This window comes from Nilaparvata lugens, chromosome 7, assembly GCF_014356525.2.
Source record: "Nilaparvata lugens isolate BPH chromosome 7, ASM1435652v1, whole genome shotgun sequence".
Lineage (NCBI taxonomy): Eukaryota > Metazoa > Arthropoda > Insecta > Hemiptera > Delphacidae > Nilaparvata > Nilaparvata lugens.
The window spans coordinates 32,413,638-32,441,278 of record NC_052510.1 but is presented as its reverse complement, the minus strand read 5'-3'; the positions used below and the strand labels follow the sequence as shown (position 1 = coordinate 32,441,278).

At 33.4% G+C, this 27,641-nt stretch overlaps 1 protein-coding gene across 2 annotated transcripts; it reads left to right on the top strand.

The window, feature by feature from the left end:
* LOC111059095 (leucine-rich repeat-containing protein 40) lies at positions 1-27,514 on the top strand. 2 transcript variants are annotated; one of them, XM_022346711.2, is made up of 4 exons: positions 1-399; positions 21,754-21,897; positions 23,486-23,653; positions 25,366-27,514. In XM_022346711.2, exons 1-4 carry the CDS (start codon positions 240-242, stop codon positions 25,527-25,529), a joined length of 636 nt encoding a protein of 211 aa, XP_022202403.1. In that variant the 5' UTR covers positions 1-239; the 3' UTR covers positions 25,530-27,514. The 2 variants fall into 2 exon arrangements, with proteins under 2 accessions (XP_022202403.1, XP_022202404.1); XM_022346712.2 differs by lacking the exon at positions 1-399 and adding an exon at positions 20,769-20,911.
* The last annotated feature ends 127 nt before the right edge of the window (positions 27,515-27,641 follow it).

The following is a 27,641-nucleotide window of genomic DNA, read 5'->3' as shown; positions in this document are numbered from 1 at the left end:
CTGATCGTATATAAACAAAATACAAAGTAGAGGCGCGTTTATTCTGTGCTGGAAAGTCCGCGTGGACACTTAGCTAAACGCTTTTCCTTCCAAATCGTTCATCAGAGACCGCTCGATAGAAGATTCACATCTTTTTTCCGGTCTAGTGTGTTGAGTTATCGTTTTTTAGGAAGTGTCGTCGAGATCGGTTTATCTTTGATTTGGTTGTTTTGAGTTGAGAGGTGTCACACAGCTTGAAAATGCGTCCTCCTTCATCGCAGTTCGGCGCTGATATCACCAATGCTGAGAACAGTGATCCGAACAACATGCACCCTATGATGGTGTGCACCCGCCTTGCCGGACGGGCCATCATCAGGGTGGTCGGCCGCTGCAATGATGCCAAGGAGAACAATAATCTTGGTGAGTTCAATTACTTCTAATTACTTATCTTTTAATCTTAACATATTTTTCATCCTTGAATCAGGTGTGAGGTACCACTGTATAGGCATCAGTCAAGAGTAGACTGTGGACCTTATGTCAGTTGGCGGCCGCAGAGGTGGTTGGCGTGAACGTCTGCTTTAGTGTCAGCTCATTGCTTTTAATTACCTTTTTCTTCTAATTATGATTCATGTCATTGAAGCATCAAGCACTCTCATTGATTTTTTATACATTGTATTGATGAATGTCAAGACTGTCATTGAAATAAACAGTCGAATTACGCAACTGACTGCTATGCCGTACATAAGTAGATTATAAGTATATAAGTATATTATAAGTATTATATGGTAATTCAATTATTTCAAGATTTGCATACACCTATGATTGTGAAACAGAGGACACTAATGAGAACGTTAAACAAATCATTCAAGACGAGCTACAGTTAAAAAGGGGGCAGAGTACCAGAGTGTTTAAGCTCGAGATATCATTTTTTTTTTGTCGAGCATGACACTCACATTAACCTAAGCTCCTTTGTGAGTAATAGGATACATTATAATGAAAGATGAATGAGATGAGGTTCAGGTGGATTTCGAATCGCCAGGAAGTGCTTTGAGAAGCTCCGCATAACAGTCTTTAGCAGAGCTCTCCTCAAACAGGTATCCTTGCAAAAGGAGAACAGATAGCATGGTTGCAATCTTTTTCGTGTGATTAGACTGCTCTGCCTGCGAGCATGACTACTCTCTATGAACAAATATAAATGTAATACTCATTCAATGAATTACTTTAAAAGATGAGTGACTGAAGAATATAATTGCCAAAGGATGCTGTTAGTACATCGCGTAGCCTGAACAGTACCCACATGAAGTTAATATCTTTATTTTTGTGTGGCAATCCAGTCAACCAATAATGAAAATCGTTGGTTCCTTTTTTAGGAAACTAATAAAAATACGATGTCAATAGAATCAATATGAACGAACAAATTACTAATAATAATATTAATGGGTGAAGAAAGTAGAGGAGTGAAGACCATAATGTAGTTCCAATCTGAAGAAAATACTGATTTTTCCTTTGTTTTTATGAAACGGGTCAATGTGTCCTAACTCCTGAGCTTCTTGGTTGGCGCAATACCTTTCTATTATCTAGGTTGAAGCTGTTGGGAAAATCAGATGATCAATTATTTCGCTTGAGAAATCGTATGCATGGAAACATCAAGTATGTGCTGAACACGAAGAGATTGAAAGCACATCACTGATGGAGTTAGTCTACATTATTTTATTACTTGTTATAACAGTATTTTTTCCTAAAATCAATTTCAAGCTTCTGTTCTAATCTTTTGCACAGCAAAAACATGTACTTATCTCGTCTACCGAAAGTGATTATTCCAAACATTAAGTACCTAGAACTACATAGTACATAGAAAATTCCCAATGATATAAATGTAAAGCTGCATTCAAGTGAAATACGTGTAAATGATTAATTATTTTAGATGACTGAACATTCCATTCGGAAGTGCTGTGTGCGTTCTTTGTGTTGAAGAATGAGAATATGGATGGAAAAAAAGAGATGAAAAAAGAAAAGCTTGTAGAAAGTTCATATGATACCGTTTGCTTCATGTTGAAAATAGATGTACACTTTACTTCCAGTATTTAATATAAATATCGGGGCACCGAGCTTCGCTCGTTATTTTTACTTTCCTTCCCCTATTACCATAGGTAAGGAAAGTATTGCTTTCCGAAAAAATTAAGGTACCCCAATTTCTAAATTCCTATACGTTTCAAGGTCCCCTGAGTCCAAAAAAGTGGTTTTTGGGTATTGGTCTGTATGTGTGTTTTTTCGTAGAAAAGGAACATACCTGCAAGATGTCATCTTCAAAAAATAAATGTTACGGTATTTTTTATTCTAAAATGGCATTATTTTTACTATTGAATGATATGAAAAACTTTATTTAAAGATTCGTTTTACTTGAAATTATTAATTCAGAATTTCCAGTTTCTCTGAAACACTCTGTATCTACGAAATCGCAAAACGATGTTTTGTAGAAGAGAGAGCAAAGCACTCTCATGTTGATCAGCCAAATTCTATTTTCAGTAAACTGATATTGCGCCAGTCTATTTTCAAGAGCAACTTTATTTTGAACAAAGAAATATCTGGATTAGTTGAGTTGATAATTTTGTGTTTACAAACATACTTGAATTATTTATCACCTACTTCCACTTAAAATGTCTGGGACTCTTCTATGATTCATAAAGTAAGATTATTATAAAAAAACTAGAAAATGTTAGTTTTGAAGCAGTATCTTTTGTTTGTTTTTATTGAAAATTGTCTTATGTTTACATTTTTGATTTAAAAATGAAATCCAAAGATGTAATGTATCGAGGAAAAGGGTCTCTTCCTAAGTTTCAGTCAACAGTTAACTCACGTGTGTTACAAAAACAGTGTTCCCTGTTAGAAACTAATTCCTAAAATCAACCTTAATCTTATATATCTTTCCCTTCAGACTTTAGTTTATTTGCGATGATATATGAACTTCTCTAAATCATTAATAATCAAATCAATGCTTGTTTGAAATACATGAACAGCAAATTCATTATTATCTGATGATTATTCCCATTAAATTATTCATTTTTACATCGTATTTCGTATATCACATCCTAGTTCATCAAATCATCAACTGAGTTACTTCTAGGACTGTTGAATTTTCTTTTCCAAACTCTTGAATTAGGTAGTGATTGATGGTGTGCAATCGCAATTATTGACTTATTACATTATTTATCAAATTTGTTATCACAATTATTTAGTGACACCTTGGTCTCATCAGCTCTCATCAGCTACGTAGATTGAAGAGAGGAACTAATCACTTTTTCCTTTGAATGCTATAAAATTATATAAGATGCTCGACTTCATTGTGGGAGGCTTCATTTCTGAATTATGTTTGTTGTCTGTAGAAATATGTTTTCGCTGTTTTATCTAATGAAAAGTTCATATATGGTATAAAGTAATAAACTTTTTCACGAAACAGACAAGCTGACAATAATAGCTGAGAAGTTGAAGATGGAACACAGGATAAGAAATGTTCTCTTTTTAACAATAATTAGGCCTGCCCGCTTCTAATTAGGTGGTCCACTGTGTTAGTGCAGGCGCAGATCAGATATTACGCAATTCCATGAATTCGTTCCAACAAAACTATTAGAACGTCACGCATAAGATTACGAACATATTTACGCTGTCTGGTTGCAAGGAGTGAGTGATTTATGTAATGCATTTTATAATAAGAACATTTTGCTACTGGTCACGTGGTCAGTGCTAGCAGGTTGCCTAGCCTTTGCCTGAAAATCAGAAGACCAGCCGAGCCGGGCCCCTCCTCAGTCCCTCAGTGCGCAGTCAATCAGCATGCAAAGTGAATTGAATCGGTTAACGCAGAGCATAGAATATCCACCTTATTTAGAGTATGCCGAGTTATCATTCAACCGAAAGGAATATTTTAAAGCTCAATATGTATTATCTAATGTATTATCAGTACACGCCCCGTGTGTCTTAGATCTAGATTGTATACCGTAGTTCAATCTCTTCTCCCCATTCATGAAATCATCATAAATGAAAACATTGTATTCATCCCCTCATGAAAGGCAGAAAGTTGCCTTTGTCAATAAATATTATTCCCTTTCCAATAACGTCAACTAACTTTGTTTTTTGTTAGGAAGTGGATGCGAATATAATTCTGTTCTCCAGTAGGATTTAACATAGCAAGAACTTAATCATCTAACCACCTTCAAGATAGGAAAAAAGCTTTCTTTTACAAAAGCGGCTGGCTATTCATTCGCTCTCTGGTGCACTGTTATTGTTCAATCTCATCACACTATAGCCCACTTTCAATCATTCAATAGGAAGTATTTGGTCCTTACTTGTAAACAAATTCAATTTCATTTGAGTATTATAGTTTCTTATCAAATTTGTTCAAACTTAATAACTAACTTGTTAAAGTTTTTAAGTAGAAAGTTATCAAGTGTGTATGAGAAATATCCTCAAAGAGAGCTAATCTTCCATTCATTGCTATTACTACTAAAATTGATTTACAGCCTTCTCTTGTAAATTCAATATAATAAAAAACAATATTCTTCAAAAAAGAAAATATTCTTAATAGAAAACAATATTGATTCTATCTTCATCAATTCTCTCCTAACTATATAGCTCAGGGACTGCCAATGCAATTCAAAATGCTTTCAAATTTCAGCCAGTAACCCGGGATGAGTTATCAAAAATTATTGATAGTTTGAAAAATAAAAAGTCTGTAGGAATGGACGGGATATCAATCTGAATTCTCAAAAAGTGTGAAGACCAACTTCTAGATCCATTGCTTGATCTCATCAATCACTCACTAGAACACGGTATTTTCCCGGATAAACTGAAAGAGGGGAAAATCTTGCCTATTTTTAAAGGTGGTGATAGGGAAAAAGTGGAGAATTATAGACCTATCAGTATACTTAATACAATGAGTAAAATTTTTGAGAAGGTAGTGCTAAATAGGTTACTTGTGTACCTTGATGAAGCTCAGATCATCTGCGATGAGCAACATGGTTTTCAAAAAGGTAAATCAACAAAGACAGCAATAGTTTCTCTGGTGGAAGGATTGATCGATATGATGGATTCGGGAGATAAAGCAGCTGCAATATTCTTTATCTATCTCTTTCTCAGGCTTTTGATTGTGTCAATCATAAAACTTTACTGAAGATACTTGGAAATGTAGGGATAAACGGGGTTGAACTTAGGTGGTTTAAATCATACCTCACGGGCAGGGAACAATGTGTAGAGCTCACTTCGGTTGTTGAAAATTGTGTGGTAAAAAATAGTTCAAACAAATTAGAGGTCAAGGCTGGAGTGCCGCAAGGATCGATCCTTGGACCGTTGCTTTTTTACTATATATTAATCGTTTGCCAGATGAGTTGATTAATGGTAGAGTCTGCATGTTTGCTGATGATACATCACTTATCTTCAATAATCAAGTTTTAGATGATTTAGAAATAAATGCCCATATAGGTGTACAGTCAATGGTCCAATTTTTAAACCAAATCAAGTTAACTATTAACAGCAATAAATGCCAATTCCTTCATTTTAAGAACAAATATAATCCGAATGAGGATAGGGCGCTTAACGTATTTATAAATGATTGTCAACTTAAACAAGAAGAAGAGATAACTTCTTGGAATCTTATTGGATAGACGATTGACTTGGACCCCCTACATTGACAAAATTTGTAATAAAATGTCTTCTGCTGTTTTTATTCTCAGGCAACTTTCCAGTTTGAAAGACAAAATGTTACTCCTAACAGCATACCACGGTCTTTTATTGTCACATGTGAGGTATGCTATTTTAGTTTGGGATAACACATCTAAACAGAACCTGGACAGAGTTTTCAAAATACAGAAAAGGGCTATTAGGTGTATGGAAGGTATAAATGATAGACTGGAGTCATGCAGGCCCTTATTTAAAAGACTTGGACTGCTAACAGTACCTTCTTTGTATCTTTATGAAACAATCTTGTATGTGAAAATGAACAGTATAACCCAAAATTTTAATATTTATGATCACAATACACGACATCGATTATTATCTAGAAAGCCATAATAGCAGACTTTTTGAGAAAAAGCCTAGCTATATTGGTAGGGTATTTTATAATAAACTACCAAATACATTAAAAAATCAGGAAAGTATAAAAATATTCAAGAATCAACTAAAAACGTTTCTAGTCGATGGAACATTTTATAGTATCCAAGAGTTCCTTTCCATCTGAATATCTGGGTTTGTTTCAAAGTCTTGACATTCTGTGTGTTTGAATACACAGTATTTTCTATGTTTTAAATAAACTGGACAGCCTTTTTACATAGGTACATACAGCGAGTTATATTCAAACCATATGTGTATTTATATTACATATGCATATTATATGGAATATTGACTTGTCTTATACTCTCCATCCTGGGGTCCCCAAGACGTAAAAAAATAGACGCTTTATTATGCAAATTCTGTACCGTATACACTCCTCCATTCCGATGTTAGACTAATTGCATCAAAAAGCTACTTTGGATTCATGATGAAAATCATAATATGATAAAAATATTTATTAGTGGCATAGCGATTTGAATGTTTCACCTACTGCATATTATTCTGAAAATGAAATAACCCTGTTTTATTCATTCTGGTAATACTTGCAATAGTTTGAAACTAGAAATTATTAATATAATTGACTTAGTTCAATAGAAAGGAATACTTGTCCAGTAGAAAGTGAAGACTGCGATGATGTGTTACAAAGAGTAAGTAATGGGTTTCAATAATTACAGAACAACTGGTTTCTCACACACGTAACAAAATTGCTTCACTTTGAACTACAGTGTTAGTATTGTCCATTCTTACACCGGTACCTACTTCAGTAATATTTCCCAGCTGTATAACTACTTACAATACAAGCTTTCCCAGCTGTTCTACTGTTGATAACTTGGCCAATGTTGTCGCAAAATTGATTATTGATGAAATTGATAAGCCTGGATCATGATCACAATCTGATCATCAATCATCAACCATAACCTCATTATGAATAGTATTGTAAAATATGTCTTTCCGACAATCTCCAGTCCTTACCAGAAGTAATAAACAGATTAACATTTATAAAATAAAGGAAAAAGCTTGATGAAAGGGAGAGAGTAGACTGACTAAACAAAAGGATAATTATTCAAATTATTCAGGGAAGGAGGAATAAGTGAAAGAGGAAAAGAAGGAGGAGGTGGAGGAGGACGAGGAGGAGGAGGAGGAGGAGGGGGTGAAGGAGGTTGAGGAGGAGAAGATAAAGGAGAGAGGAAGAGATGTTTCAATGATGTGCAGGTGAGTTCAATGGATTATTTATTGATCTATTTTATATAATACTTATAACCAGAAGTCCAATTTAATTATTCTAATATGCTCTTTCGCAATTGAAAAAATAAATATTCATAACTTGAAGGGTCACTTTAACAATTTATTATGTAAAAGAAATGTACTACTCGATCACTTTACGGGAGAGAGACGATTCAAATAAGATATTCCCTTTATAAGGATTGTGATACAGAAGGATTAAGACGCGAGAAATCTTGGTAAAATTCGTGACCAATGTTCGAGAATTCCTCTCCATTTCATTTGAATGCTATGATAAAAAAGCAACAGGAAATAGCTAAGCAACAGGAAATGATTCTAGTGAAGCTGGTAGCTAATGAACTAAATTGCTATGTTGTCTTCAGATAAATTTGTCGTAAATTATCCCTCTTGGATTCGATGAGGCGTCGACCAGGATAGGAAAGAGATCACCTTTTTATTCTTAGTTCCTCCTACTTTTTCTCTGTTCCGTTCTAATGGGTCAATTCCTATATATTTTTTTCAAATTATCATCTCCATTTCAGATCCCAGTATTTCTTTTCCCAGTCTTGTTTTTCCTTCAAGTTTGTCAATTCCTATAATCTCTTCTTCTCATCTTATAGTGATTCTATCTTCTTCTTTCTCGTTTCCATTTGTAAATTCCTATCTTCTCCTTCCAACTTCTCATCTTTATTCCAATACGTTGATTATGTTCTCAGTATCTTATCAGTACACCATCAGCAGTATCCTTTCAGTTTATCTGTAAAGTTGGTAGCCAGTAACCAGTTCAGCGAGATGCGTTGCCGTTTCGAAACTCAAAGAGAACGTGACGACAGTTGGAATGGAATAGATTGGCTTTGAAAGTTTGATTAACGCGATGCATTCAGCGATGATAAGGAGCATGTAGGCCCGATTCTACTAAGAGGTGTACCAACATCCTCACAATATTTGCCAATAGATGATGGCGCTCTCCTCTCTCCACATCAAGCCGCTCCACACATCAATCCTAAAATCCAGTTGCATTAAAAGACGCCCACAACTTGTGATAAAACCAGTTCTTCACTTTCAAGATCCAGCTATCAGTTTGTGAAGCTGTATCATTTTAACGGTTGAAATTTATGAGTAGAGCTGATTTTATCAACGGGTCAATGGCAGTAATAATGTTAATACACGGATATCCTTATGTTTGTTTCAACATATGTTTTGTTACACAAAAAGTTTATCTTAACAGATGTTTTTTAGATTGTGTTTGAGTTTACAATATTATTTATTGTATCATGATATTGTTCATAATTGTTGAATGTAGATTGAACATCGTGATTAAACAAAATAGAAAAAATGATGATTGTTAACATCATATTTTTCTAATCTAACACAATTGAAAATTAAAAATGGGAATCAGTATCATTGGTCTATTATTCTTTCGAGTTATTGGAGAAAGTAACTGATAACAACATATCAAGAGAATGGAGTCGTCAATGAAACTGAAAAAAAAGATTCCATGTTTGAAACAATATTAGCGAGTATAAAATAAGAAATCGTTCTTAAATCTTAAACTTTTCTTATCTTTACACTTAATCATGAACTATATCTACAGTTTTTAATTGAACTCCAAGTTACTTCTTAATATCTTACTTCTCTAGCAGTTGTCATTTTCCACTTTTCCATCAATAGTTTTCTCCAACTAGAAGGGTCGTGAGCGTATTCCTCAATCTGGAACAGCTTTGTGGTGGGCCTCATTTATTATCGACCTCAAGATTAGACAAGACAGATGGTTGGCAGACTTCTTCAAGTAACAAAACCTCGCGTTTAATTAGTACTAGCTGGTAACCTTTTTTCCCGAAGGGTATGCTTAAAGCACAAATAGACAAACTGAAAACTTGACGTATTGAAATGTTGAAGAACTGATAATAGGCTATAACCATCTTCAGTAAATTATATGAATTCATATGCGAAATTTCAAGTTAATCAGTCCAGTAGTTCCGACTCGTTTATTTCCTATCCCGTACATGTATAAGCCAGTTGTTTCCTTTATTATAGTAAAGATTAAGATATTTCTGTACGATAGATTAAGACAATCATACTGTAACTGATATAACCAAAGTCACAATACATCTATGGTGAGTATATTCAATTTCCTATTAATAGAACCTTTTCAAGTTTTCTTCATCATTTGCCGATTAAAGCTCCCTCAGCTAAATAAATAAGTTGAGTTTTCTGTCGGAAATGAGATGAACTATCATTCCATCACAGAACAATTGCTAGAAACGATCAAAAGCTATAGTTTATTTTTCCGCATACACCATTGTACCTGCTAACCTCTTCTGTTGCCTTTATATGGCGCCTCATTTGAGGTCAAGCTTGAAGCTGTTGACCTTGCATTTATGTCCCCTCTCTCCAACACTTGGTCTTTGAAAGCAACATAATCATAATTTAGAATAGACCTTACGAAATTTCTGTCATCATTAATGCACCACGAAATTTGTAGAGCCGATCTACCGCAATATAAAGTGTGGAGTTTCGAGTAATTACGATAAAGTGTGGAGTTTCGAGTAATTACGATATTGCATTACAATCCTCAAAAAATCGATTTCTGTTCATGTTGTTGTAAAATGGAATTCATATGCCTGCATCACTTCTTCCAAAGCATGATTTTTTGGTGAAAAATTGTCAAATTACATCACAATTTGAACAATTGAATTACTTCTCCTAATAACATCAATATATTTTGTACATCCCTATAAAATATGAAGAGTACACAAAAATATACGTAGCCTACGTATGGGACATTTTGAAAGTCTTGGAAACGATATTTTGTTATACTGTTATGTATGAATATCCAGTGACCGGTTCAGTTAATTTGGAATAAATGCAACCTCGACTTATGCTTATAAGGCTCTACTTCTGCACAGATATCAATGACTGCTCTCAGCGAACGTAAAATCGTTCTTCCGTATTGTTGACCTTACGAATGAACATGATTTCAGCTTTTCTAACGAGATTACCATTTTTGTGAAGATATCAAGAATGATAGCAAAGTTCACTCGCCAATCTCCAACTGCTTATTGGAAGATCGAAGATACTTCAAATTGAGAGGTATCATTGCTGTGAATCTTATTTTAGGGTAAAAATCGTTCCAAGAAAATAGTTTTTGAAAATCGTTCCAAGAAAATATTGTTTGAAGATATTAAAATCAAATCATGGTAAATTATTTAAAATGTAACTTTTTGGAGATTTAAAAACTCATTTTAAATGAATACAAGCTAAATATGAGTTCACATGGAAGTCTGCAAGCTGCTACTGAATAAAATCAATCTTCCCCACTGACAAATTATTAATGGTCTCTTATACAATCATAACGCAGTAACATTAATTTCTCCGGCAAGAGTACGATGTAAAACTCAAATTGAAAGATCCCTTTTGACAGAGCTTCACAAAGAAGCTGTCAAGCCACGCCTTATCCATTAGAATTCAAATCTGTAAGAAGCAATAAATACGAAATGAACAGGACATAATGTTCAATTTTCAAGGTCGTTTGTGAATAGAAGAATTTGCAAGTTTAGAATTGAGATATTAACTTTTTAATAGATCGCACGTTTACTATTTTAACGTTGGTTGAGGTATCAGAAAATCCATGGATTTTCTCTCTTGTTTAAGCGAAGATCTTTGTTTTCATCCGATATTTTCAACAGATTTGAAACAAAAGCTGGAGATGACATTTCAATAATCAATCATTCATTTGCAATCCTTCAATCAGAAAAAACGTTTTGTGATAATCAAAGTGGCTTTTAAAAAGTCACAGATACATAAAAGTATTATTCAGTAGGTACTCAAAAGTAATTGATTTTACATTTCTTATTCCTGTATTTAATCGAATTACTTCCTCCATGTGGAAAGAGATCACTACATAAAGGTGATCTAGTTGTGAGATTTATTCTACTATAATGAAATTCCATGTTTCTATTCCTGAGAAATCCAACACAATATTTTCCCACTTTCTAATAAATTGATGCTCTCTCTCACTCTCCACAGATTGGTATTCAATCCAAACTTACTCCACTCTCCTCCTCCTCCTCCTCCTCCTCCTCCTCCTCTACTGCATATATTTTTTGATCTCTCTCTAGAAACAGAAAAAATAGTGGACACAATCCACAACCTTCTTTATGATAATATTTGGATCCACAATACTAGTAAATCTGTGAATAGTAGACCTCGGCAGTTAAAAACCACAGCTTCCTCTAATAATGTCCATCAGAGTGCTTTATGTCCTGTCCTGACGAATCAGCGACATATTGGTGTGTAAACAACTAATGGCTGTTTGGGTTGTTGTATCGACAATAATTTGTTGTAAACAACTATGCTACTATCATCACAAGCTTACCGAGTTGAAAGCAGAAAAAAGTAGGGAGAAAATAATAAGCTACTTCGAGTTATCAATTGCATGCCTCATTGCTTGCAATTAATTGTCCACACGACAACTGTTTTTTTTACCAAGTTACATTGAGATATTAATTGCATGCAATTGATAATCCACTCGACAGCTGAATTATGATGAATAATTCTATAGTCTGATTTTTACGGTAATATTGGTGTTCTAAGGAGACTCCTTTACCTTTTGTATTATCCTTAAAATACAACATTTCAAAAAACGTTGTAATATGTTGACGCAAAATTCAAAAAGGAACATACCTGTCGAATTTCATGAAAATCTATTGCTGCGTTTCGCCGTAAATGCGGAACATAGAAACATAAATATAAACATAAAGAGAAATGCAAAACCATCGACTTGAATCTTAGACCTCACTTCGCTCGGTCAATGATTTTTTCAATTAAAATACTCTATTCACTAGAACACAAATCATATTACAAGTATATAAAGTAGTTTCTAGTTGTGAACCTATTTTGTTTTATCTGACTTGCATTTTAATAGGCTTTGTAACAATTTTCACAGCAAGTTTTTTTCACCGTCAACATACTTAGCAATCTCAATCCAATCGGTCTGCCAAAACAACAATGTTCTCTTCTACTTGGCCAAAGTATTTTGTACACATTTCACGAGTTGTCCCACGTAATAACAGCGTGGCTGTTTCGTAACAGGTCATTCAATAAACTTCCTGTCGCAGACAGATCTAAACGCGCGGGCCTCGCTGGGCCTGTTTTAGAAGAGAGCCTACTATTGGCCGGGGCGGATGGTGAACCACGGAGCCCAATTTTTACGCTTCCTTCATCAACTTTCACTAGTCCTTCTCGATGCACACATTGCAATACCTTTGGAGATCTTGGAGATCGCCTGAGGCGATGTCATTTTTGATCAGTTTTATCGGGGACGAATGTCAACAGCATTACGAAGTTACTAATTCAAGTCGGAAAATATTCTCTCCATCGAAAAAGGTCAAAAAATAAAGTAGGGCCTACCCATATGAATATATCCTCTCCGATAACCAAGTAAATAATCTGGAATAATAATCGAGAGTCTTGATCGACCATCCACTATTTCGACTTTCAGACAATTTCAAACACCCACACACTAGAAAATGAAGATTCTCAAAAAAATTATATTTAGTTTTTTTTAGTTTGTGGATGTTTCCTTCCAGCTACAAGAAATCCTAAAGTCTCAAGGTTTTTTCTGGTCTATAAAATTATGAAGTTTGGTTTTTCTTCTATCAATAACTCGGGTCGTCCCTGCGTTTCTGCGTATTCAATGATGAATACGTAATGTTTGTCAAACGTTGCGATAAACAACCAACACTTAATCAACCCACACCATAAATGTATCATGTACTTTGATATCTTAAGTCTATTCATAACTTTTCTTTCCATGTTAGACCCAAAAAAGTGTACAGTATACTGAGAGGTTTGGAAGAACTGTCTATAGGAAGTTGCATCAACTGACATATTTGATAATTTTGAGAGAATATTTTTGTTATGTATCGTGGAGAAATTGGTATTTCCGTTACTTCTCCAATATAACCTTCAAATTTCAACTCATTTCTTTCTTCAATGTGAAGGAATTGCTTGTATAGTTTTCTCCTCCTCTCTCTACATTTCCCTCTCACTATTACTCTCTTTCTCTCTCACAATAAAATAATCTTCATACCAATTACCAAGTGCCTGCACTATAACACTAAAACTATTGTAACTGGTGTTTTCTCTCTCTTTTATTCATCCTCTGTCTCACTTTTATCTCTTGTTTGTTGATATTCGTATACCAGTAGCTTTAATTATGTGAGTGAACAGCAGAGCATCTAGTCCAGCAGCAGCAATTGTGATGGAAATAACGGAAAACACGGATATTGTGTTCTAGTTACAGATTCCGAGTGTTGTAACTGCACTGTTATTATATATGTAATATAACTGGAGAGTGAGGAGATGAAAGAGATAAAGAGAGAGAGAGTGAGAGAGAGTTAGGGGGGGGAGAGAGAGGAAAGAGAAAGAGAGTTAGGCAGAGATAAGGTGAATGTGTATGCTAGTTGCGAGCTGATGGTGAGTAGGTGAGTGATCATACTACAAAGCAATAGTGAATCGCTCCTCTATTATAATATTAAATAAATAGAAATCAATTCTTTTCGTTTCTCATTGATGGGAAAATATTATCATTGTCATCTTAGATAAAAAGATAGAAACATAACTTTTGCCAGTCATCATTTTGGGAGGAAACTAAAATAGATATTCAACCTACGTTTTTTATGTGTTGAACATATCAAACCGGGTATATTTATCAGCTATCAATTACTTTGCAAATACTCACCACTGTTACAGCAGAGATATTTTATACAATATATTGGTGGATCTTCCCCTTCCATAGCGGAAAATGGCTTCGAAGATTCGACTTTCCCTGTAATTCTACGGGTGTTTTTTTGTCGATTCATTTTCCTGGATTGTTGGAATATTTTCCTTCAATTCTTTTGTCATATCATTTTCACGAGTTATTTTCTCTTTTTAATGGGATTTGTACAGTATTTACTATTCAGTCTGGTAGTTTCAGATTAGCATTTGATTGAATGTCATAATTTTTGAGGTAATTAGTGGTTTTTTCAATGAAGATTGACCATTCTTTTAAAAGAAAAGAGAACAGATATAATGCTGGAGTACACTAATATATCGAGCGTAGTTTTCACGAATACTATTCTCAAATCATTCACAGTGCCACTCAGAAGGAGAGTACAGTTCCCAATATAATGTTTGTTTTGCTGGTTCAAAGTGCCAGCCCAGCACCGGGAATCGAACTAATTATTTCACGGTCTATTGATGGGTGCGCTAACTACTAGACCATGAAGGTCGTTGGAATAAAACAACTACTTAGAACGTTAATCAACGATTAGTCAATCATTAATCCATCACTGACTAGTCTAATCATTGTTTATCAGTTTTGATGAAATGTTTTCTTATTTCAATGTAAATCAAAAGATCTAAGGCTGATTATTTGCCAGCCAGAGTTCCGGAGAATATGAGTTTCATTTAATATGAATAGAGTGTTGGCCCGAGTAATATGATCCTTAGAAAATTTGAGTTTCGAGTTTCATAGAATCTAGTAGTAGAATACATAATAACAAATTATGTTGCTGTTATCTTATGTTATGTTATTAAATTTACACTCCAGGAGAAGATGGAAGAACAAAGAATTGTTCAATCTAATTCTTTTAAAAGCTCGTCCAACCGAATTCCGTGTGCAACTCTCACATCTGCATTAAAAAATGTATACTCGAAAGAAATTTTTACTGCAGCGTCTAAATAAAATTGCTGCTAGTATAATTTTGAAACCATACATGATTGTATTTAATTGTTGTGTTATTCAAAGGCAAAATATAGTTTAGTTCATTTTAATTCCAAAGTGGCAGTACTGTGGGCCCTACATAGGAGTTGCAATATACTGCATTATATAAAAACACAGGTAATTGATGTATGTATAATTAGAGCCCAAATTTTTTTTGTTTTGGTAGAGAGGGTTTCCTTGAACCTATCAAAAATCTTCATAAAATAAGGCTTCTGCAAGAGAGGGATATTTCTTGAAGTGTTGGAAAATCCATTATTGTTTCTGTTCTCCTCTCATTGGTTTTGTATCGGGCCAGGAATGCTTTCAAGAGATCAAAGCTGCTTTCAAAATAGAAATAATCGGTTAAGTGCAGGCTGAGGAGGTTGGAGGCATGCAACAGTATACAGTATACAATAACAATGCAGCTGGCTGTAGAAGTCTCTATTTTTAAAAGCGGTAGCTGCCAAATAGTCTAGTTGGGGCCCCGTAACGAAACACACTAATCGTAAATCTGTTTTGTTTTACGTATACTTAGAGCACTAAACTCACTTAACGACTGACTGCTTTATGACTTTGTACCACTTGTGATTATTGTAAACGACGAATTTAAATAAGGGGGAAGAAATTGAAAGTGTAGCCATTTTCAAGAAAGTACACTCTAAGACCTGGCAACTTTGTTGGAATCGGAACGAAGTTCTTTTATGTCTGTATAAAATCATTGATAAATACAATCATCCTCATATTATATCGATGGCAATAAATAATTCAGTTTTACCTACTTCGAAAACTTGAAAGAAAAATACATTTATGAGTTTAAAATCGCTTTCTGAACCCACCTGAAGCCTGAAGCTGTAGGTCCACTCATCTCTCATCATCATCCGCCTAATTTCACACGCACAAGCCTAGAGCATATGTGGACATCAATATTAGCAGAAAATTGAAAGTGGTCAGAATAGTACATTATGACATGAACATGAACTCTGGACTGTTAATTTAAAATTAGGGATTGGAACTGTTTTGGGAGTTTTCCCGGTTTGTATTATTTATTGTTAATGAATGGATAAAAATGAAAAGCATTTGGCGAAAGAATCCTATATCATTCTAATATCTCACTTTCAAACTTCCATAGATTAAGATTGTTGAAACCTGCTCATGCAACTTGATAATTCAGTCATTCCTCTGATTCTGTTCATTTGACGACCATATTATCAAAGCTCCCTTATTTATTACCGAATGAAAAGACTTGAAATCGTCAGTCACAGACACTCATTTATCAAAATAACGAGAAACGAAACGACCTCTGATTCGCCCATTCAAATGTATATTTAACTCTTCCGAGTTTCATTCACATGTTATTTAATGTAACAAAATAATATAGCCTAATTCATCTGAATCCAGAAATTTTGTACAATTTTTCTCAAGACGCACAATCACGTAAACGGTTAAAATTAAATTACAAAAGGAATATGAGCAAGTGAATGGGAACGATGAGTTGAAAAAAATTAAAAGAGAAAATGATTCTATTTCTTAAATCACAAAAAACACAATGGTGCAAAAAGTATGCAGTGCCTATACAAGATGAGTTGAATAATAGTTAAAAAAGGAACATTTGTCGACTATCTTTAGTCACAAAAAACGATATCATTAGTAACCTATTATGCAGTGTTCATTATCCAGCAACTAGCACACATTTCTTTCCAACTTTTTTCAGAAATATATAAGGTTAAATATAAGAATCAGCTCAATCGTCGAAAAAATTTAATAGCATTACGTATCAGAGAGAAACGTGACAGAACTGTTCATCAGGTAGAAGACTGAAGAGATTGATAATGATAAAATGCGACTGCTACTGCATTGGTCCAAGCCGTCCATTCTGTGTAAGGTGGATACGGCTTCTTTACAAGGATAGAGTCACTAGTACGTGGGAAAAATAATAGGGGCCGAGGGACAATAGCAATGAATTCCCTTGGATGTAATGTTCTCATCCAAGGACGTCGATGGATGGGATGTCACAACTTTTTGCAATGGATCGCGAATCGCGCACGAGTTCACAACACCTGCAAAAACTGCTATCAGCCAAACCGTTGCTTGGTCGGATTGTTCCAGTTTGCAATTTCTTGCTGACCTTTTGCTGAAATTAGTGTTTGATAAAGTGCATGAAAGTTGGTTGTGTACCGAGAGTATAGAACGTAAATTACGTTCTAGAATGTACATTACATTCTATATTCTGTGGTTGTGTATCTTAACAGTTCGTCTGAATAACAAATTTTCTCATTCAAAAAAGTAAATTCAAATGGCTTTTTATTGGTGGGGAATCTCTTGAGGGAAGGTCGCACCTCGCCTGGATAGTATATAACTGCTGAAGTCATACTTCAGCAGGGACCGAAAATTTAACGTGCTCATCCGATAACATGTGAGTGACTTGGCTAAGAACTGTTCTTCATATTTGGGTTTTTATGTATTCTAATTACATTGAAATAATTTAAGATAGGTCAAATATCTCCATTACACCTGCATTAGTTGTTAATATGATATATTATATGAATTTGAAATAGATCATCTCATCTAATTGGCTAGTTGTCTCCTGAAATATAATTTCCCCAATAAGGACATGTCACATGGAAAACTCAAAACATAATACTGTACCGATAAATTGAATTGCTCTCAAATCCAATCCAAACCAATTATGTCAGTACTTGCAATACTCATCAATTAAAAAATAGGCCTCATGATTGGAGTTGAGGAAGATTTGAGTCTACAGGAAAAGTAGTGGGAAGAACTAAAAACAGACGGTTAAGCTGCAAACAAAATGTTAATAACTTAATCCTTATAGATTCTATTAGATTGAACGAAACTTGACAAACACATATGTTCATCACGTGTATGCTACGTCATGTTCAATCTAATAGAATCTATAAGGATTAAGTTATTAACATTATGTTAATAACTTTGGTGTATACGCAGCTTTAGAATCTAAAGGAGTTTATATTAGAATCTATAGGAGTTAAGATATTGTGAACAGAAATCCAGCATGTGATTTGAGTGAGCAGGTAACGACTCAATAAACTATTCGGATTCAATAAAATGGACTATCCATAAAAATTGTTCTCATCTGAGCTCATAAGATACTATAAACTAAGTTCATATTACAAATATAATGGTGAATTTTGAGGAAATTTTTAAATAATGTAGAATAGGCTATTAATACAGTAATAGCTATAATAACTGAACGTAATTAAAGCGGTATTAAATTTGCTGAATTGATAAGATATTATTAAACACAGTAGCAATGTAACATGTAAGGTTGAATTGATTAATAAGCCAAAACAAAAAAGTAGCAGAATTGCTAGAAAACGTGAAGGTGCCGACCTATGCGATTGCATGCTGCTGCAAACGAGTTCATTGCTATCTCTTTACTCACTCCTCAAGTGTAATCGTAGATGCTCGCCTCACGACGCCAAACATTTTGACGCCCTTTACATGAAAATTAGGAACGTGATATTCGCCGGCCAGATCGTTTAAAACCAGATTAGAGTTGAGCAACTGACCGCAGAAATACTCTTATTTATCTCGGTTCAATTTAGCATGAGATATCCCAATAATAGTTGTTCAAAAACAATCTATATCTACTAGATATAGATAAGATTGTTTAAAAAAAATTGAAAGATTCAAGTTTTTCCAATAAATAGATTATTTTTATAATTCGATTTGAAAGAACTTTTGAAATCGACTATATAAAATAATTTTTTTCTAAAAAGATCGACTATCTACAATAAACTATCTTATAGTTGAATGTTAAAATTATTTGAATCGTTGAATAGTATCAAAAGATGAGACACAAAAACGTTCCATTTCGAGTTTGAAACAAAGCATTGTGTCAAATTTGGGTTAGATTTAGTCTAGACAAAGAACATATGCACCTCAGTTATCTCTTCCTCATTGGAGTGGAGGAGTAGTTCAAATAATACAGTCAATCAAGGACAAGACAAAGACCGCGTTATCTTTGCACTGTCTTCCTCGTTATAATAGGTAACTCTTTAGAAAGCTACCTCTCTCCCTCTCATTTCCTCTCTCTCACCCTTGATATGTCCAAAGCTCCGCCAATTTATGTAGATGCATAACAATATTATCTATCTTATCTATAGTTATTACAAATTGCTTTTTTCATATCATATACAGCTCAATAATTATTTTCTTAGTTTATATTTTGTAAATTCATATATAGTTTTGCTGTATTGTAATCTATTGTTTATAAGTGTATAAGCCAGTATATATTGTAATCTACATAAATGAAGTACTCAATCAATCAATCAAACCCTCTTCAATGTTCTCCATCTCTCTCAAATGTTTCATTTTCTTTCAAGTCATTCTCCAACCCTCTCTTTTCACTTACTCGGTCTCTTTTTATATTTCTTTCAAGTCACTCAGAATTCTTTGCTCTCTGATTTGTGCACATGCGCAAATTAACAAACCAAGTGCGATATCACGCTAACATCATTATGCCTGAGCTTTTCTGTAGGACTGTAGCATGCTTGGTGCGCTATGTGTTAGGTCTATATATCATCTGTTGTATACATGTATTGTGTTATGCGAAGTGTAATACGCGGATACTAGCAAAATATATATTATGATGGAGCAGAGCAGTCAGGGCTAAGGAAGGAGTCAAGATTAAATCCTGCTTCCCCATATCGGGCAACTGGTTTCAAGACCACTTTGTGACTCACATGACTACACCGGCGCATTGCACGTTGAATCTTGCACTGATCAACAGACACAGCAACTGAGTATGTAGAAATTCAAATGGAATATTATCTATTGAAGATGAAGATGCAAGAGAAAATCAAAGAGAATTCAATTGTAGGATTCTAGAAAATCTGAAAACCTGGATTGATATACTGTTTAGATTTTTTGAATTCTACATGCCTAGAGCTTCACAATCATATTTAAACATTCTTCGTAGTAGAGAAAGTGACAAAATTGTGATATTATTATCATCTAGTACATTATTAGTATTATTTCTTATTCAATAGAAATACATGAATAATAATTTATTACTACCATCTATTACGGGATAACAAGGTACTAGTATAATAAAGTACATATACTAGGAGCTAGTAGGCTATAAATGTAAAAAGTGGAGTATGAAGTGTTCCCATAATAATTTGTCTTTTTATTTGGTTCACCTAAAAATACTTATTACTGTAAAATTTGGAACCAATTGGAATGTTGACAAATAAAATAATAAATGTCGATACGAAAAAATTCAAAGAAGGCTAGATTTTTATAGAGATCACCGTATCAGATTTCAGTTTCAAATTTTTCTTGTTTCATGCAATAATCTAATAATATTTTTTTTCAATATTCATTATAAATGTTTGGTTATTTATAAATGAGCTAATCAGAATCATAAGAAGAAAAAGTAGGGTTTTGGGAAGTTGTGAGGGAAAGTGAGGGAAAATGCATTCTCATGCAATCCAAGATGGGCTTCAAAGTATTTTTCACTCCCAAGTAAATGGTTGAATCACGGAAGAGGAAAAAGCTTGTAGGCCAATGGTCCATCAAAAGAGCTTAATGTAATCTTCAATTCAGACCACTCATTGAAATTAGGCTAATCGAAAGCTTTTAGGCAATTTGCAAGTAGGTGCCAAAGTGTTTTTACTCGCGCATGTCTGAAGCTGAATAGTTAGTTATTAGATAAATACTCGATAGCAGAGAGGTTTGGTCGATTCTTTGAGTCGAGCTCATAGCGAGAGTCGATCTCTGTAGTTCTCTCTTCTCTGACACGTTTGAAAAACAAAATGGCTAGCGGAGTGACTCGCGTTGTTCTTCGTTGTGAACTAGCTCAAGAAACCAGGCAACTCGGTGAGATATTCAATGTAACTTTTGTATGCTGATTCATTTACTAATTTTTATTCTACAATATGAATCTTGAAGCTCCTATTTATAAGAATAATATAACTAGCTTGTTTTATTTTTTGGTTTGTTCTCGTACAGCATGAAGGCTGAGTACAGTAGTGTAGGCTAAAATTGCAGAGCGCGCGATTTCAAACTAGCGCTTTTATTATGGTAGCTATGACCTTTGACTATAGAAAGAAGTTTTCTATAGTCTTTCTATAGTCAAAGCTATGACCCATAAAATTTATTTTGTGTTCAAATATTCAATTATTATTCAACAAAGAATCTATATTTAAACAATAAATCACCACCTGTTGTAACTTACTTTTTACATCAATGTTTATAAAATGTGTGTTTTGAGAATGTTCTAGATTTAGGAAAGTTCGAATTTTAGTAATTAGAACTACAGCTGAATACAGTTGCGTAATATGAAGTTGAATGTAATATTATGTAAGTGCTCTATTCAGTCTCTCGACAAAAATGTTTTACAATTTTATTTGAAAATGAATGGTTCTGATAGAATAAATTAATAAATTATCATGTGAACATTTGTCCCAAAATAGTCGAAAATGTATCTTATAGCGCAAATAGTGATATGTGTTAACTGTTTTTCCTTTGAAAGGGTGGCTAATTGTGACCAGCTCCACTAAAGATAAATATGAACTTCTTCCCTATTGTTCGAAACCCACGTTCTTAATCTCTCACTATATATCAATCTTAATTCCCATTTCTCATACAATTTTGATCATTTTTATACATGTATGAGAATACGATTAGTTGGTAATGTATTGTTTAATGGATTGTTGCAGATTTATCAGAGTGCCAGTTGATGCAAGTGCCTGATGCCGTCTACCACCTGATGCGACACACTGAGCTCAAGGGCTGCAATCTATCAAGCAATGTCATCACAAAAATTCCACCCAAATTTGCAGTCAAGTTTTCTCTTATTACTGGTAAGCACAATTCCATTATAATAATTTATTTTGTAATTTTCCTTCAAGCATTACGTACTATAACAACTGAGAACGTTTAAAAGCTCTTCTTATGGTATAATATAACTTGGAAGTAAAAATATTTTACAACTCATCATTCTATCTATAAAGTGTACAATATAAACTTTCTGCGCATGAAATTCTGGTCACGACTGAAGAAACGCTCCAACCCTCCACCCTCCACCATGTCTCACTTAATAACCGGAATAGATTTTCATACTCTATTTACATTTTTGAAAATTACTTTGTGAGATTTTGGAAGAATACCAAATTGGTTTACAGCCAAAACTGTCTGTCAGTGGGAACTTTTCCTGTATTTCAGCTTGTATATGAGTTCCCAAAACCCCAATTCGTTACACCAACTTCTCCGAATTAGTTTCTAATAATTATGTTAACTTTTTCTAAACGAACTCTGAATTCATTTTTTTAAAGACTGGTCAGGCTTATGAAATATGTCCCGGAAGTCGAGGGCTTAATCTTGATTGATAGTGAAAATAAAAAGATTACTCAAAGCATTAACAAAGTGTCAGATATGAGAAATTGATTAGCTACAACCTATTCATTGAAACGTCTTCTTAAACTGTGAAAATGTTTTATAAATTGAAATTATCTTTATTCTTCTTCTTAGAAAGTACAAACAATATACAATATAATACAAAACTTGAAGAAGGTTCCTCAAATGGACAAAGCCTGTGTGCGAGGAACGAGTTCTCTACAATTCCATATACTTAAATATACACTGATAGATATGACAATGATTGAACACAAAACTATTTCATCCAATAATAAGCACTAAACAATAACATATTACCAAAACAAAAGAAACAGAGCAATAATAATTATAAATTACAATATATATATATATATATATATATATATATATATATATATATATATATATACCTACAGACGTAACATGATAATAATTAATGGTATTAGGATACTGCAAGTAATTAAACCTGAAAGAGACAACTCAAGTACACTCAAAATCCCTCAACAAACCGTACACATTAGATTTCCTGTAAATTCATTTGAACTTCCCTATTTATATGTTTTATTTTAATTTTTGTTCATATTCTATATTCATTTTTAATATTATTGTATACTTGCGATCTTATCACACTACTCGACCATTATCGATCAGAATAAATTGATACTATATAATTCTCCATCTCCTCATGATTCACACAAAGTGTTTTATAAATAATTTCAAGTCATGGAGATGTGCATAGATGATAAATAATTGCGGTGGAATAGGTATATGAAGCGCTGATATAAATTTTTGATTGATTGATAGATGGCGGAAGAATCTAATTCCGTGTTCTAATCTTCCCAAGCTGATTTTGAATAATGATCATCATGAGTGATTACTTTATGTGGGCAAAATTCAGAAAATTATCATCATTCGAGTTTAATTGAGATTCAGTTTATTTTCTCTCCTGTGAAATAAATATTAATGAACACAATAAATATACTACCAGAACCTATTTCCTAGTCATCATCACAATTCGCAGTTATTATTCTGATGCTTTAATTTGTATAATTTCAGAGCTGAACCTATCGAACAATCAGATGAGCAAACTACCAGATGAACTGGCAGATCTGACTGAATTGGAGAAACTGGACATCTCGCACAACTCCTTCACGTCGCTTCCACACGTCGCCTACAAAACTCCAAAGCTCACCACGCTCAACGCACACCACAACTTCATCACAGGTAACTTACCCTACAATTAACAATAATTACCCTACAATTGAATCAAACAGAACAGAATAGCTTCTTATTTATTTCATATAGCTTCCAATCATTTTTGTCTTTGGCCGAATTTAGCTTTAGAATCAATAATTAACTTGAACCATATTGATTAATTCTCATACATTCACATTCGAATTTTCATTTTTAAATGTTGCTCCATACTCTTTTCAAACTCTAAACACAATAATTCAAGCAATTTTGAAATTTACTTCATAATACTAAGAATTACCTAATAATGCGGTAGGCCTCTAATAGGGACGTATAATTATAATTAAACAAATATCAAAGGTTATTATTTACAAAGTTAAAAGTTCATTCATTAGCATTTGAACAAATTGTAATTTCTTATAAATTTCCATCAATAGGGAATTGACGTATTTTCTTATAGACACTTGAAGATATTACCAACAATCAATTTACTGTACAGACGGGTTCAGATATTAGGAATGAATAATATATATAATAATAATATTCTGATTCCTCTTAAGGTGGATTTTCGTTTGTGCGTATCCGCTTTCGGTTGCGTATGCGATTAGTCAAAATAGCAACTTTCCAAAACAATAAATCTTATTTATCAGTAAAATATTCACTCAGTTGATATCGCACCTTACGTCGTTTCATTTAATATTACAGTAATTTTAAAACTGAATGCGATATCAACTTAACGAATATGTTACAAATAGTACGATTCATTCTTTTGAATAGTTGCTATTTTGACTAATCGCATACGCAGTCGAACGCGGATACGCAAGAACGAAAACCCACCTCTACTGAAAAACAGTTACAGAAAAACTGATAAACAATTTTCACCAAAGCTACAAGAAATAAAATTATGCCAAGAAAATAATAATAACAATATCGAGTGACCTGGCTGGCTCAGGTCTGGTGTCAGTGTTTTCAGGTCGCAACTGATCAATTTCAGGGATCTGGCATGACCTAATGACTGTTTTTTTGACATCCGGGACCGACAGTTTAATGTGTCCATCCGTTAGACATGTGTCTATCTGGCCACACGGGAGTGGCCAGAGATAAATATATTCATATTAAAAGATAAAAGATATTCTAGTGACAAAAAAGTCGTCTAATATTTTGATTTCACTGTTTTTCATTTTTATTAATTTATTAAATCACATACCCGTATTTTATTACATCTTTTTGAATATTTGATTAAAAATATCTGGGCACCGAGCTTCGCTCGTTATTTTTATTTATTGATAAACAGAACACAATTCTCTAAAATGACCGTGTTTATATTTTACAGCTGGCTATACGTCAGCTTATGAATTTCGGGCATGCGATATTTTGATTTTCCACAGAATCACTCGCTCACTTTTTACTATCCACAGACGACGAAAGTCTCAGCTATTTCAGCCAAAGATGAATTATCCTTTTAATTTCGTTCAGCGTGTTTTACCAAGGATGAGACTTAGTGCAATCGAATTTTTATATCATAAACCTACTATGTTCCAAATTTCGTGAAAATCGTTAGAGCCGTTTTCGAGATCCGTTGAACATAAATAACCAGATAACCAGTTATAAAAATATAAACAGATATACAGAAATTGCTCGCTTAATATAATAGGATATTATCAATTTGGATGAGCAGAAAGGGTAGAAAAATGATGAATCACTTCAACTCACAAATTAACGCTGTGTTCTGTTCAATTTTGCAGAGGTCGACATCGAAAGGCTAAAAGAGTGTCCCTCTCTGCAGGACGTGGATCTGCAGGAGAATCCGCTTACCAGGAAGTGCACAGAGGCTCTGCAGAACGTGACAGTGTTCCGGATAGCAGTGACCGTCCGACCGCTCCAAGACTGGGAAGATCTCACCATCTGATCACCTGCCTACAATCAACCAAGCCTACAATCAACCAACCCTCCCCCCCCCACAAGATACTCATCAAGTTAGAGGTGTCTGCGTTTGTCCAATGCAAAAGTTGCGGAATACCATATTATTTATAAAATAGACAAAAATATTCAAAGCCAGTTTCACTTGCGAATAGAAAATTAAAACTCAGAAAAAGATTTAATAGAAACTTTCTTCCGCAGTCGTCTAGGCCTACCCTGACTAACAAAAAGGAATTTCGAAGCAAATTCAACATTTTATTTCTGATTAGAGCCAAATTATTTTCCACATTGGAAACACTTTTTTAATTGGGGAATTATTATTATTACTCTGAATATGAGATCAGGATACTAAAATCTTAGTCGATTATAAAGAAGACCTTCAAGACACAGTACCAAATTGATAAAAAAATATGAATTGTTCAATTAGATGAACAGAGTATTATAAATGGTATATTATTCTGATAGCCTTCTAATTAATTGTATGTTGTGCTCAATCTAGTTCATAGCCAAATAATTAACTCACCATGTTATTAAAGATTAGAAACATTCAGGTATTATAAATTGTTGTTTTGAAATAATAGATTTTTGACTATATCAAGTGAATTATAATTAAAGTAATTCGGGTACAGATAAATACCTCGTGTTCAAGAAATACTGCATTTATAACCCGGTCTACCAATTTGATCTTCTATTAAGTACGGTAATGTATTCAATCAAACTGATTGTTGCTGAGTGATTTCGAATGACTATGTTGAATAAACTGAGACTAAATACTAATAATCAAATAGAGTGTTGTCATTTAATCTTAAAAAAAATTGTTTCTATGAGTCGGGGATTTCAGTACTTGATTAAGAGTATGCTATTACTTATTACAGTACATATTATTGTTAATCTATTACGTAGTGAACTGAGCTTTAAAAAAATAAATGTATAGTTTAATTTTTGCCAAAGTGTGAGATTACATCATAAATGTGTATATTATTTTGTACTTAGTATTTTATACAATGTTGTATCAAACTTACATCGATGTCAATGTGAGCTTAATGAAATTTTATAAACTATAAACTATTAACTTACGACTTAGAAAGTCATGTTTTGAATAACAAATAACACTAACATCATGCTTTATGGGTGGTTTTTATTTATTTCAACATGAAATAACATTTTCTACACGAAAAACTGTGATATCTGTATAGATTGTATTATTAAAACTACTGTACCAGTACTGTATCAATCATTGCCTGTTCTATTATTGAAAATGCATTTAGTTGATGCCAACACGTACAATTTCCATTTGTGGAAATAAAAATTCCAGTTGTGTTTTAAAATAAATGAGTGATAAAAATTATAAAATATGCTCCATTTACTGAGTTAAGATGGCTCAAAAATTTAATGAAAGTAACAGAATATATATTATTTGAAAACATTCTCACTTCTTCAAAAAACCATTACTTGAAACTTTTGAAGTTTTGACATTTCTTGTGCAGAATATATTCAATTATATAATTATTTTATTGAAGATTGTAGAATCAAGTTTCCTTATTATTTGTTCGTGATCTATACTATCCAGATGCATAGAGTATTATCATGTATTAGAGGTGGCTATGGTATTATGCATAGTGATTTTTTATTATTATTTTATCAAGAATAATGACAAAAAATTTACCCAATTCCTAAGATTGTTCCTGTTAATTATTGGACTTTTTTAACATGAATTTTTCTCAAAGTAGTGGAGTATATCTTTAACGATGAACAACCAAGTAGATTGAAATAAGAATAATGTTGTTACCTTGTATTTGTTACCACATGTGAGTTGTTGAGAAATGTGAGGTACGCAGTAGTTAACCTTCCATCTCATAAATCGATTGGTACAGACAATATATTTGTATTTTTTTCAAATAGTATTAGGTTGTATTTTTATAATTGAAATGAATTTGAATGATATAAAAATTAACAATAAATTTACGGAATTCATTCATGTTGTTTTATTCATCTACCAAAGAATCAAGGAAGATCTTGAAAAAAAAATTCTATAAGGACGCAATATAATCCGGTTGTTCGTCCTAGTATGATGCACAAACCAGTAAATTGCATTGATAAA

What these genes read in the sequence shown, in the direction of transcription:
- LOC111059095 (XM_022346711.2), top strand. Translation starts at nt 240, where the DNA reads ATGCGTCCTCCTTCATCGCAGTTCGGCGCTGATATCACCAATGCTGAG. An exon ending in CAAGTTTTCTCTTATTACTG is followed by an intron (nt 21,898 to 23,485) that starts GTAAGCACAATT and finishes GTATAATTTCAG; the next exon opens with AGCTGAACCTATCGAACAAT. An exon ending in ACACCACAACTTCATCACAG is followed by an intron (nt 23,654 to 25,365) that starts GTAACTTACCCT and finishes TCAATTTTGCAG; the next exon opens with AGGTCGACATCGAAAGGCTA.